At 46.5% G+C, this 14,351-nt stretch overlaps 1 protein-coding gene across 1 annotated transcript in view; it reads left to right on the top strand.

The window, feature by feature from the left end:
• The first annotated feature begins 3,078 nt into the window (after positions 1 to 3,078).
• The window catches only part of EBPL (EBP like), a 30,860-nt gene continuing 19,587 nt past the window's right edge, over positions 3,079 to 14,351 (top strand). The window contains exon 1 of the mRNA XM_027557293.1: positions 3,079 to 3,350. Coding sequence (XP_027413094.1) covers positions 3,180 to 3,350 — 171 coding nt within the window. The 5' untranslated portion in view covers positions 3,079 to 3,179. The remainder of the gene's footprint in view (positions 3,351 to 14,351) is intronic.

Raw genomic sequence — 14,351 nt, 5'->3', positions numbered from 1 at the left:
CAGGTTGAAATAGTGAGTGTGAAGCCCTGAAGCAAGAGGTGGTGAACAGGTTGGTCCATGAAGTGGTTGAAAGAAAGTGTCCAACTCTTCGTGACCCCATGGAGTGTAGCCAGGCTCCTCTGTCTGTGGGATTTCCCAGGCAAGAATACTGGAGTGGGTTGCTATGCCCTTCTGCAGGGGATCTTTCCAACCCAGGGATCGAACACGGGTCTCTGGCATTGTGGGCAGATTCTTTACCATCTGAGCCACCAGATGGAATCCAGAGATACTGGCAACTGAAACAGGAGCAAGCGAAGCTTAGATCAGGAACTGGAGGAGAGGAAGATATCAAGGATGATTTCTGTGTTTCTGGGTTGCTATAACTGATGAATATTAAGTGGCATAAAAGATAATAAGCAACACTGAGGGGGAGTTCCCTGATTCATTGGTTAGGACTTGGCGCTTTCACTGCTGTGGCTGAGGATCAATCTCTGGTCGAGGAACAAAGAACATGAAAGCCTCACAGTGCAGTCAGAAGAAAAAGGAAAAAGCAACAGGAGAGAGTCAGACGCATGCAGTAGAGGGTGATGAGTTCAGTTCGGGTTGAGTGGAGTGGAGACGCGCAAATGATGGTCAACGCTGTAAATACTGGTCTGGGCTCAGAGGAAAGGGCCAGCGCTAGAGATCTGAATCCTTGTTTTGGGGATTATTAAAACAGGAAGTGCAGGTCATCCCTGGGTATCCATGGGGCAATGGTTCCAGAAGCCCCTGTGTGTACCAGAATCCATGGATATTCAAGTCCCATTAGTTTGCCCTTCCTATCTGGATTCAAGGGCTGACTGTTCAGTTCAGTTGCTCAGTTGTGTCCGACTCTTTTCGACCCCATGGACTGCAGCATGCCAGGCCTCTCTGTCCATCACCAACTTCCAGAGCCTACTCAAACTCATGTTCATCACGTCGGTGATGCCATCCAACCATCTCATCCTCTGTCGTCCACTTCTGCCTTCAATCTTTCCCAGCATCAGGGTCTTTTCCAATGAGTCAGTTCTTCGCATCAGGTGGCCAAAGTACTGGAGTTTCAGCTTCAGCATCAGTCCTTCTAATGTACATTCAGGAGTGATTTCCTTTAGGATTGATTGATTGGCTCTCCTTGCAGTCCAAGGGACTCTCAAGAGTCTTCTCCAACACCACAGTTCAAAAGCATCAATTCTTCAGCTCTCAGCTTTCTTCATAGTCCAACTCTCACATCCATACATGACTACTGGGAAAACCATAGCCTTGACTAGATGGACCTTTGTTGGCAAAGTAATGTCTCTGCTTTTTAATATGCTGTCTAGGTTGGTCATAGCCTTTCTTCCAAGGAGCAAGCATCTTCCAGTTTCATGGCTGCTGTCACCGTCTGCAGTGACTTTGGAGCCCAGAAAGATAGTTTGTCACTGTTTCCCTTGTTTCCCCATCTATTTGCCATGAAGTGATGGGACTGGATGCCATGATCTTAGTTTTCTGAATGTTGAGTTTTAAGCCAACTTTTTCACTCTCCTCTTTCACTTTCAAGAGGCTCTTTAGTTCTTCTTTGCTTTCTGCTGTAAAGGGTGGTGTCATTTGCATATCTGAGGTTATTGATATTTCTCCCAGCAATCCTGATTCCAGCTTGTGGCTTCATCCAACCCGGCTGACTGTAGTTGTCTGTTAAGCATCTACTCAAGGGTCAAAAAGCAAAGGCCTTGGGGACACTTCACTCGTGGGTTCTGGCCTCGGCCCAGTCACTGAGAGTCCTTAGACAAGTTATTTAAATCTTATTTGAGCCTGTTTCCACATTTGTAAAATAGGAGGACACGCACAGGGTCCAAGGGTTGTAAAGAAACATAAAATACCACATGAGCTGGCTCAGCTGTAAAGAATCTGCCTGCCAATGCAGGAGACAGGTTCCATCCCTGGGTCAGGAAGATTCCTCTGGAGAAAAAAGGCAACCCACTCCAGTAGAACAGAGAAGCTTGGTGGGCTACAGTCTCTGGAGTGGCAAAGACTCGGACACGACTGAGCAACTAAACAGCAACACAGTAAGTACAACATAAAACACCGCAGGTAAACTATCTGGTACCAAACTGCTGTGACCTACTGCTCCTCTCGCCCATACTTATGGTGATTTTGGATCTTTAAGGATAGTGTTAGAGTAAGCCATAATGTCTACTGATGGTTGCTTGCAAGGGCTTAATTAGAATATTTTGTCCCTAAAATTCTACCCGCCCCCCCCCCTACTTCCTCCCTTCCCCCACTGCAGGCTATTGGCAAAATTTCCAACAGCTAGCCTTCACTTCTTGGCTTAAGGCTTTGAACCCTGTTAACAATCACACTGCATCAAAAGGTGTGGCCCTATCGCCAGCCTTTTGGGCGTGGTCTGGGAATAGGTGGCTTACGTTTACTCCTTGGAAGGAAAATTATGACCAACCTAGACAGCATATTAAAAAGCAGAGACATTACTTTGCCAACAAAGGTCGGTCTAGTCAAGGCTATGGTTTTTCCAGTGATCATGCGAGAGTTGGACTGTAAAGAAAGCTGAGCGCCGAAGAATTGATGCTTTTGAACTGTGGTGCTGGAGAAGACTCTTGCGAGTCCCTTGGACTGCAAGGAGATCCAACCAGTCCATCCTAAAGGAGATCAGTCCTGGGTGTTCATTGGAAGGACTGATGTTGAAGCTGAAACTCCAATGCTTTGGCCACCTCATGCGAAGAGTTGACTCATTTGAAAAGACCCTGATGCTGGGAAAGATTGCAGGCTGAGAAGAAGGGGAGGACAGAGGATGAGATGCTGCATGGCATCACTGACTCGATGGACCTGAATCTCAGTAAGCTCTGGGAGTTGGTGATGGACAGGGAGGCCTGGCGTGCTGCAGTCCATGGGGTAACAAAGAGTCGGACACGAGTGAGTGAACAGAACTGGGGATAGGTCTGGTTTCGGCAGTTAAGAAAATTGGTGAGCTTGTACCTGAGTTGAGAAAACGTCTGGCTCTGCTGTCTAGGTACTCCGCGGGGCAGCGGGGCGGGAGGCGGAAGCCTTCTTCCGCCCCACCCCCTCGCCGCGCAGCCCCGCCTCCTCGCCGCGCAGCCCGGCCTCCTCGCCGCGCAGCCCCGTTTTCCCGCTCCCTGCTCGCGGGGCGATCCCAGTCCAGGTGCGGACAGTCTGCGCTGGGAGTAGGAAGCATGCACGCGGGCGGGGAGCTGGGCGCCGCGGCGGGCGGCTCGCTGCTGCTGTGCGCCTCGCTGCTGGCGGTGGGCTGCGCGCTGGGCCTGCGCCTGGGCCGGGGTCGGGGGGCGGCGGACCGCGGGCTGCTCGCCTGGCTCTGTTTCAACGCCCTGGTGCATTTCGCGCTGGTAAGTGAGTGTCCTCTCCTGGGCCCCGAAAACGCGGGTGGACGCCGCCTCTCTTGAGACCGTTCCCTCTAGTTTCCAGGAAAGAACGCGGACGCCAGGGACGCCTTGGCCGCCCCGGGCCCTATGGCGGGAGACCCGGGAATCACCTGGAGGCCGTGGTGCCCGTGGCCTTTGGCCAGATACTGCACCTCTCCGAGGTCCCAAGGCCGTAGCGCAGCTTCCTTGGTGGTGCCAGTTTCTCTACCAAATTAAAACTAAACCAGGAAAAGCCGAACGTTGTTATCCCTCTATGGTGCTCTTAGTCGGATTGTAAGCTGTCGAAAGGCCTTGGCTTGCTTGACTTCGTAACCTGCACATAGATGTTTAAGATAATTGAGAGTTTTTGAATGACCCAGAGGCAGCAGGGAGGGGTGACGAGGTACGCTGGGGCCTGAACCAAACCCCCAAACCCGCTCCCAAATACTAATCACCATTTATTGGGTAACTACTGTATGCAGGCCCAGTACTGTGTTTAAAATTTCTGACCTGCGAAAACCCCATAAGTCACTTATTAATGTCCCCATTTTACAGAGAAACAAGCCCTGCAAAGTTAGATGACTTCACAGTGCCACACAGCTGGCGTGATTTTCGGAATAACTTTTATTAATTAGTCTGACTCCAAAGCTTGCACTTTATTTCATGCCAGGCTTTAGGAAACTTGTCCTTAAAACTTCAACTCACTTTTTGTTTTTAAGGGAGTCTATTGAAAATGCCCCACTTCCCATGCACACACTCTTCTTAAAGCCTTTTGTTAAACTAGGCAAAATATCTTTTTCCTTTTTTTGCCAATTTGACCTTGGTTAAATCTAGGCAAACCCAAAGCTAATGTGAAGCCAGGGTCTCTACAATCGGTTCTCCTCCCTATCTGGTGGTTTCAATCAACGGAGGATAGAAAATACAAGAAAAAAAAAATTCCAGAAATTTCCAAGATGAAATTGCCCCCCTCTGCAACTCCCCCTCCTCACCCACAACTAGTTACATGGTATTTACCTTGTATTTACAGCTACTTATGTAGCATTTACATAGTGTTGGGTATTAAAGGTGAGCTAGAGATGATTTAAAGCCTAGGGGCTGCTGTCCGGTTATATGCAAATACTACACCATTTTTACAGAAGTGACTTGAGCATTTGTGGGTTTTGGCATGCGTGGGAAACAGTCCTTGTCTGAGGGAGGACTGGAATATAGAGAAAGAGCAGGGTTTTGGATAACCACCTAGGGTTGCAGATGTTTATCAGTTGGATATGTGCACATATCAGATACTGCTGGAGGGAATGACGAAATTCCTTCTTTCCTAATAGTCAACTTGTGGAGGTTGTAGACAGTAAATAGTTCCCTCAACTCCTTTATTTATAGAATTGATTTTTTTTTTGCTGAGCGGGGTCTTAGTTGCAGCACATGGGGTCTTCGGTCTTCGTTGCAGCATGCAGGATCTTTAGTTGCGGCATGCGGGATCTAGTTTCCCGACCAGGAATCAAACCGTGGCCCCCTGTAATGGACCACCAGGGGAGTCTCTAAAGAATTTGTAAGCCGTTGCTGAACACAAGGTGTCCAAGGAACAGGGGCAATAAAACAGGTTACAAGGCCCACTTAAAGTGTATTATATTTTAGACACACAAAAAGGGTATTAAAACACTAAAACATACACCCACATGTTCACCACCTGGTTTAAAATTAAAGTCTGCTTTACAAGCACCGACTGCCAGGAAACACTGGATACATCTCCACTTGGCACCTTGAGGTGTAGCCCCATGTATGCCCCACTCTCCTCCTTTATTCTGAAGGAAATTCTTCCCCCCACCACCACCCATGGACCCATCTTGTGCTGTTTACCTGTCTCAGCTGCAAAACATCCCACTGTTTGAGTGTACCATACCATACATACCTTGAAGTGAAAGTGTTAGTCGCTCGGTTGTGTCTGACTCTTTGTGACCCCTTGGTCTATAGCCTGCCAAACTTCTCTGTTCTTATAATTCTCCAGACAAGAGTACTGGAGTGGGTTGCCCTTCCGTTCTCCAATGGATCTTGCCAACCCAGAGAGCAAACCCTTGTCTCCTGCATCTCCTAATTGTAGGCAGATTCTTTGCTATCTGAGCCACTGGGGACCTGAATACATACCTTGAATACATACAATAATCCCTTAATTCTAAAAGGCACTTTTTTTTTTGATATGTTACAACAATCAGTGGCATAACTACTGTGGGTTATTTTATTGATGTATTAAAATATATATTTTAAATTTATATATATATATTTAAGCTTCCTTATGGCTCAGTCAGTAAAGAATCTGCCTGGAATGCAGGAGACCCAGATTCGATCCCTAGGTCAAGAATATCCCCTGGAGAAGGAAATGGCAACCCACTCCAGTATTCTTGCCTGGGAAATCCCAAGGACAGAGGAGCCTGGTGGGCTGCAGTCCATGGGGTTTCAAGAGTCTGACACGATTTAGCCACAAAACCACCACTAAAAAATATTTATTCATTTGTTTGAATGCACCAACTCTTAGTGGCAGCACCCGGAGTCTTTTACTTGTGGGATTTGAACTATTTGAGCAGCATGTGGGATCTAGTTCCCTGACCAGGGATCGAACCTGGGCCCCTTGCATGGAGAGTGCAGAATCACAGCCACTGGATCACCAGGGAAGTCCCTGATATTTTATGTCTCTGGAATTAGGTTGTATCTTTCAGTTGATAATGAAATATGATAAAAGCACACCCATTAATAATGTCTGGTTAAGTTGACTATTTACACACAATGCTTCAACCAGCGTCTTGGTACACATATCTTAGAGACTGTGAGAAGGGCTCTTAAGTGGTTGAGGCCTACCAGGCAAATGCATGTCCATATTATCTTTGAGATGATTGGGAGTTTGTTGTGAGAATACCCAGAAATGTGGGTGGAGCTAAGATTTGAATAGAAAGACTGAAGGAGGTCTGAAACCCCAGCTCACTTCTTCCCACTAGAACCTGAGCTGTCTCTCCTCACCCCTTTTGACTTGACTTCTCAAGTTGAGGCGCTGTCTGGGTCTGTTGGCCAGCATAAAATGCCGAGCTCCCCTGTTGCACAGAGATTCAACCAAGCATTGCCAGAGATGGTTCAGCTCCCTGATGTCCAATCAGACACTGGTTACCTGGGGCTGCAGCTCGGACCTTCAGTTCATCGGTTATGGCTGGGATGGAGGGCTGGTTGGTTTCCTGTCTGATGGGAGCCACGGTGACATCCATGAAGAAATCAGTGGTTTGGCTCACCATTGCTCGAAAGGTGCTATGGGTGTTTCTTGCCCTGGTGCTTCATGGGTTTTCCCTCATCTGTGATCTAAGTATAGCATTCTAGGCATGGCCAGGGGGCTTCCCAGGTGGCACTCATGGGAAAGAATCTGTCTGCCAATGTGGGAGACACAGATCCAGGTTCAGTCCCTGTGTCAGGAAGATCCCCTGGAATAGGAAATGGCAACCTGCTCCCATGTTCTTTCCTGGAGAATCTCATGGACAGAGGAGCCTGGTGGGCTACAGTCTATGAGGTCGCAAAAAGCTGAAAACAACTGAGTGACTGAGCACAGGCGTGGCCACAGCTGGAGGCAGGGTGTGTATGCCTGTTGGGGGAACATGTGGAAGTTCAGATTGATTAGAATGGAAGATTTACATAGGGTAAGACTCTAGCAACACGTGTCCAGCTGATATCTGCAGACCTAGCTGATTACCATCGGCTTTGATTTCTCTTTCTTTGTCATGACTATAGTCCTCTGTCAGTATTTATGGTGGATTGCTTCCATTACCCCCTAGGATACTCAGATCCACAAATTCTTAAGTCCCTTAGAAGGGGGACAAACTGGAAAGAGAACTTGAATTACAGATAAGGCTTAGAGTTTTATTCTGTGGAAGGAAGCCATGAAGTGTTTCAATCAAGGAAGTAAGGTGGCCAAAGCGGATCTTTCAAAACATAATTTGGTGGTGGTGTATCATGTCACAGGGTAAGGGGGCTGAGATTTTACCTTTTCGGGTGAAGTTAGCCTTGTTGATTGCCCAAGCTCCACAGGGCAAGGCAGTGAGGGCCAGATGGTACTTGCACAGGCTGGGGGCGCATTACAGAGAGGAACACCCCCCAATTAGGTTCCCATCTTCTGTGGAGCTGCTGGTGACCTGCTCCTACTTCTCTCTAGAGAAAGACCTTATCTTTACTCAGGAATGTAAACAGATCCTCTCTGAGGAAGAGGAGGTGAGGGCTTTATCTTCACTACCCTGAAACATCTCAGGAAGGAGAAGTCTCTAAGCCCTACTACTCTGGAATGTCTCCTTACGTGCATATTCTTTTTTTTTTTTTTATAGATTGTTTTTTTAATACGTTAGTTTTTCTTTTTAGAATAACTTTATTTATTTTTGGCTGTGCTGGGTCTTTGTTGCTTTGCAGGCTTTTTCTCTAGTTGCAGTGTTAGTTGCTCAGTCATGTCCAGCTCTCTGGACAGTCCGACCCCATGGACTGTAGCCTACCAGGCTCCTCTGTCCACGGGATTCTCCAGGCAAGTATACTGGAGTGGGTTGCCATTACGTTCTCCAGGGGATCTTCCTGACCCAAGGATCTTGGTTGTGGCGCGTGAACTCTGGTTGTGGCATGTGGGCGCCAGAGCCCGTGGGATTTAGTAGTAGTTTAGTGCTTAGGCTCAGAAGTTGTGGCACTGGGCTTAATTAATCCACACCATGTGGGTTCTTAGTTCCCTGACCAGGGATCAGACCCACATCCTCTGCACTGCAAGGCAGATTCTTAACCATGAGACCACCAGGAATATTCTTAAATTAGTGTGAATGCCTGTGCTTAGACACCCCAGCCAGACATTGCAAGAATAGGAGATCTTTATGGAAAATTGTCTCCTAACAGATGCAGAGTGGATTGGAAAGGATAGTTCAGGGCAAGAAGATCAGCTAAAACCGATTGCAGTATTTTAGAAATGAGAAGAAAGCTGAGCTTGGGTGGTGGTGAAAGTTAAAATGAGGAGAAAAGCGAAATACAAGAGACTTTGCAGGGAAGAATTTTATGAGTCAGAGTAACCAGTTATATATACATGGGGAGTAGAGATGATCTTGGGGTTTAGAATTTGGCTGGCTTGGATAATGTTGATAATGTTAACAAGGACAAGAAAGTCTGATTTTAGAACTGTGAATCTGGGACTCCAGGGTGTAATTGAGGGGAAATGGTTGGAAGGCGCTGAAAATGTAAGACCCGTTGGAGAGGCAGAGTCAGGGTGGAACAGAGAGTTGGAAGTTCCTCACTGGACTGGAGGAGCGTAGGAAGCCCTGGGGAGAGTGACTTCCGAGTAAGAGAAAACAGAACGGTGAAAAGCCTGGGGATGACAGCAGAGTCTTTTGATATTGCTATTGAACAATCAGGAAGAGGAAGATCCAGGAAGAATCTTGGGGGCAAGGCCAAGAACAAGATATAGTGCTGGGTCCTGAGAGCTAAAGAAGGGAATTTCAGCATCACCGTGAAATGTGCAGCACTGTTACAAAAATTAAAAGTTCAAAAAAGGTGAAGGCTGAGCCTTCTGGGACCAGCCGTCAGGAAGTGGATGTAGATGGCATTGCTTGAATGGGGGCACCAGCAGCCAGGGGCAAGGGCTTAGCAGGTGGGGCAGAGGGGAAGTATATGCCAGACTTGCAGGAGATTTGGTGGTGGAAGGAAGGACAGTGCAGGAATGTGCCGACTTGAAGAAAAATGGACAGACTTAAGAGCTGTGAGTGTAAGTTGCTTTTTTAAAAAATTTGTTTAATATATAGAGGTATTTTTTTAGCTGCACTGGGTCTTTGTTGCTGCGTGGGCTTTCTCTAGTTGCAGAGAGCGGGGCCACTCTCTAGCTGGTGTGCGTAGGCTTCTCTTACTGGGGAGCTCGGGCTCTAAGCTTGTGGGCTTAGTTGCCCCACAGCACACGGCGTCTTCCCCGACCAGGGATCGAACCCATGTCCCCCGCATTGACGGATGAATTCTTAACTGCGGGACCGCCAGGGAAGTCTGTGAGTCTAAGTTTTAATTCAGGGACCTTACTGAGGACTGTGAGTGGCCCAGGAGACAGTCTCTCAGGAGCTCACAAGAAGCTGCCCCCAAAAGATAGGGGAAAAGAAAGAAGAAAGAAAGTTAGTCACTCAGTCGTGTCCGACTCTTTGTGACCCACCAGGCTCCTCTGTCCATGGAATTCTCCAGGCAGGAATACTGGAGTGGGTTGCCACGAAAGAGTTTATATATGGGTTTTGGCTAGGGAAGACATGCAGTCAAGCACACGTCCTCGATAAAAAAAATCACTGCTGGTCACAAAAAACAAGATAGCTCAAGGTAACAGTATCAGTGCTTGTCCAACCATACACGTGAAGATGCTTGAATCTGGGTTCATGAGAATTCCTCCTGAGACGTGCATCCTACAATCTCTGGGGCCTGTTTTTCTGAAGCACAGTGTGTCTCATGCTGCATTTCACCCCGAGTTCTTCTCAGGGAGCGCGGTCCGTCAGCAACTGCAGTGGCTGTTGACTTCATCCTCACAGAGCTGGGTGCTGATCAACACCCTTTATTCTTCCTTGTTTACAAAGAAAAGTTCAAAAGATGCGGCAAGAGCCAGGGACTTGGGGTTTAAGGTGGGAAGGTCTGAGCACATGTGTGAGCAGGAGCCTGGTCCAGGGAGGGCGGACGGCAGAGCTGTGTGCGGGCCCACGTGTTGTCTGGCGTTGCCCGGCCGCATGAACCGAGGGGAATCGGATGGGCCTGACTCTGCCCCTGGTCCTCTGCTCAGACCCCTAGGCTAGCCATTCCCACCCTCTCATGACTGTGGAGCAGCACTTGGGCTTGTCCATCAGGACGCGCAGCACGGTTGTCACGGAACATCTGGGCTCTGGGCTCTGTAGTCTCTCCATTCATTCTGCCTTAACGCCCAAGCGTCGTCTTTCTTCAAGAAATCCTGAGGCTGCTTACCTCCCTATTAATGGTGTATTTTGGACATTACCCTTTTCTGTTTCACGTTGCCATCTGTTCTTTGCCTTCATGGCAGTAACTTCAGCTTCTGATCTTGGGACTTTCTAAAATTGTCTTCCTCCCACTACTTTGTCATGAGGTCTGAAGTTGCCTTTTAATTCGCCGTCTGTTGCTGGCTCCTGTTTTCCTTTCCATTTTTGGCATCATTATCTTCATCAGTTTCGCTCTAAGATAGATATCCTCTCTGGTAAATGAATTCATAGTCCTGTGCGGTTTGGTAAGCCTGGTGAATCACAGTGGGTTTAGCTGTGTGTTAAGAGTAATGGTTCACTGGTTAATTTTGTGTGTCACCTTGACTGGGCCATGGGGTGCCCAGATATTTTGACAAACGTTATTCTGGGTGTTCCTGTGAAGGTGTTTTGGATGAAGTTAATATTTACATCGGTAAAGCAGAATGCCCTCCGTAACACGAGTGGGCCTCATCCGATCAACTGAAGGCCTGTTGTCCAGTTGCTCTGTTGTCCCGACTCTGCGACCCCATGGACTGCAGCATGCCAGGCTTCCCTGTCCTTCACCATCTCCTAGAGTTTGCTCAACTCATTCCACTGATTCAGTGATGCCATCCAGTGATGGCATCCAGTGATGGCATCCAGGATGCCATCTCATCCTCTGTCGTCCCCTTCTCCTTCTGCCCTCAATCTTTTCCAGTATCAGAGTCTTTTCCAATGAGTCAGCTCTTCATATCAGGTGGCCAAAGTATTGGAGCTTCAGCTTTAACATCAGTCCTTCCAATGAATATTCAGGATTGATTTCCTTTAGGATTGACTGGTTGGATCTCCTTGGTGTCCTGACTGGAACAAAAACCTGGTCTTCCCTCTAGTCAGAAAGAAAGCCTCCTACCTGGGAGACATTCATGCTGGGACATTGGCTTTTTACTGCCTTTTGACTCAAACTGAAACAAGGGCTTTTCCTGAATCCCAAGCCTGCTGGCCTTTGGACTAGATCTGTACCATTGGTTCAGCCTCTTCTCAGGCTTCTGCTTGGGTTAGAGCTCCATTGGCTTTCTTGGGTCTCCAGCTTGCTGACTCAACCTCAGGTCGTGGGACTTGTCAGCCTTCGACAATTGCTTAAGCCAGTTCCTTATGATAAATCTAGGTAGATATATAGACATACATACACATAACTTTAGGTACAGATATAATCTCCTGGTGGTTCTGTTTATGGTGTCAAAGCCTAAAGAATAGCGCCCAGAATGAGCCACTATCCATTATTTAGGGTGGTAGACAGTCCTCGAACTTCTACAGATAAGGATTCAGTCTGTTTTCTGACACGATGAAGAATGTTCCTTAGCAATTGGGATGGCTGTCCATGTAGCCACATCTCAGAATGACGTATTGTTCCTCCTTTCCACAAAATCTGAGTGCCTGCTGGGGAACCTGTGTCTAGATACAAACAAAATAGATGACCCTTGTCCTCTTAGAGTTTATGGATTAGCAGATTTTTTCTTATTATTTCATGTGGAAAATAATATTTGTTAATATAAATACTAATAATATTTATTAATGTCACTCGATATGAGAAATTTCTCATATGAGAAATTTCCTTTGCAGATAAGGGCTAGGAGAAGCTTAGTTTCTTTTTAAAAAATTGATCTCTTTCTCTCTGATGGCAAGAACAAAATAAATGTTTCTCCTTTTCACTTTGGCTGCTTGGATGCTCAGAACCATATTTAAGCTCTATAATAACAAAAGATAGTCTACATATAGATGTTTTTATTGTCCCTGATCCAAATTCTTATGTATATTTTACCATTTAGTGGAATGTTTTTTGTTGTAATTAACCTAAAATCTTTTGTAAAAGGAGAAAGCCTGTAAATATTTCAAAAAATTTTAATGCAACTAAACTTACTTCCTTTGAAATAAAAATATTCCAGGGAAATATCTTTTTTCTTTTATAACACTAAACACAATTTGTAACTGTTTTGACTTCTTCTATGTCGAGAACCTGGCCTGGTGCCTGGTTTGTAGGAGCTATTCTGGAATATTTGTTAATACTGAATGAATGGAAGAGTGATTCTTTGCATTTAATTTTTAGCAGCATCTACCATTTGCATTTTAAGCCTCTGATTGCTCAGATATCTAAAATGTCAGTTCTTGGACTTCCTTCGTGGTCCAGTGGTTAAGACTGTGCCCTCCCAGTGCAGGGGTCATGGGTTCGATCCCTGCTCAGGGAACTAAGATTCCATATGCTGCTAAGTCACTTCAGTCGTGTCCAACTCTGTGCGACCCCATAGACGGCAGCCCACTAGGCTCCCCCGTCCCTGGGATTCTCTAGGCAAGAACACTGGAGTGGGTTGCCATTTCCTTTTCCAATGCATGAACGTGAAAAGTGAAAGTGAAGTCGCTCAGTCGTGTCCGACCCTTAGCATGGACTGCAGCCTTCCAGGCTTCTCCGCAAGAGTACTGGAGTAGGGTGCCATCGCCTTCTCCGAAGATTCCATATGCCACAAGGCAAAAAGTGGTTAAAATGTCAGTTTTTTTTCTATGTCAGACAGTCTTTTAAAACAAAATTTCTTTAAATTATTTATTTCCACAATAATTGTAAAAAAATAACATATCTACAAGGAAGAAAAGTTAAAATTACCTAGAGATAATTATTGTTAGTATTCTTAAAAATAGTCTTCCAGAATTTATATGAATATATATATCCATACAAATATTTTTCAGGATCCTTTTTGAAAAAATGGGATCATATTATTCATTCTTTGTTGCTTTTTTTCCATTTAGCTGTGTTCAGTGGCCATCTGTATGAGTCTGTTGAACTATTAATACCTCATAAATTTAAATAACTGCTTAGGATTCCATTATACTTCATGTATAATCTTTTTCACCAATCCTAAATTGTTGGACTTACAGGCTTTTCCCAGTTGCTGGCAATTACATAGAATGTTCTCTGTATATTTTTATGCACTTGTCTTAAGTGTTTACCCAGGATGAATCCTGAAAAGTATAGTTGCTTGCTTTAAGGGAAGCTAAGAGCTTCCCTGGTGGCTCAGTTGGTAAAGAATCTGCCTGCAATGCAGGAGACCTGGGTTTGATCTCTGGGTTGGGAAGATCCCCTGGAGAAGGAAATGGTCACCCACTCCAGTATGCTTGCCTGGGAAATGCCGTGGACAGAGGAGCCTGGCGGGCTGCAGTCCATGGAGTCACAAGAGTCGGACATGACTGAGTGACTAAACCAAGGAAAGCCAGTGTTTGAAGATCCCAGAAACATGATCCCCATTTGTAGTTCCATCAGCTGCTTTCCCCCAGTCGTCCAGTAGGAGATAGCAAGATTGTGTATCAGGTACCTCTCAGATCTTCTTTGCTTCGTCTGATCCTTGACCGTTTGCTCTGCTTCTGCCACCATGACGGCAACCAACTCCAGCTTCACTGGGTCCCATCCAGGCACCTTCTGCTTCCAGCCCCTGCCCCAGGCCCCTCACATGCCACTCAGGTGTGGGGTCCTGGGGTCCCACTCGGCTCCCACATCCCTACCCACGGGCTGAACCTTTGACAATGATTTTTGGGAACCACAGGATAAATTCTTCCTTCTCACCCAAGAGGAACTCCCCAAAGAAGCAATAGTTCATACAGTCTTTGGACAAGTGTAAGATTGAGACATCAGTTAGCTTGTTACTAAGCAGCTTTACTAAGTTGCTAAACCCACTAAGGTAGCCTCCTACCTGATTCATGCCTCTCCTTGGTCCCATTTCCCATTTCTCCTCCTCTGCCTCCTTGGGATAGTGATCCCCTTAAAAGCAGAACACAATATAATACTTCCTCACTTAAAGTGAGGTCATGAGCATGGACCTTCTCCCAATAATGACTGGTTCCTTATAAAGGAGGGAATTTGGACACAGGGAGAGAATGCCACATGAACTTGAAGGCATCGATCAGAGTGAGGCTCCTTCATGCCAAGGCACACCAAAGAGTACCGTCAAACCCCTGGAAGGTATAGGGGAGAGGGGCAGGAGAC

Source organism: Bos indicus x Bos taurus, chromosome 12 (genome assembly GCF_003369695.1).
Source record: "Bos indicus x Bos taurus breed Angus x Brahman F1 hybrid chromosome 12, Bos_hybrid_MaternalHap_v2.0, whole genome shotgun sequence".
In the NCBI taxonomy this organism is placed as follows: domain Eukaryota; kingdom Metazoa; phylum Chordata; class Mammalia; order Artiodactyla; family Bovidae; genus Bos; species Bos indicus x Bos taurus.
Note: the sequence above shows the minus strand (reverse complement) of the source record. Positions and strands in the feature narration are given on the sequence as shown.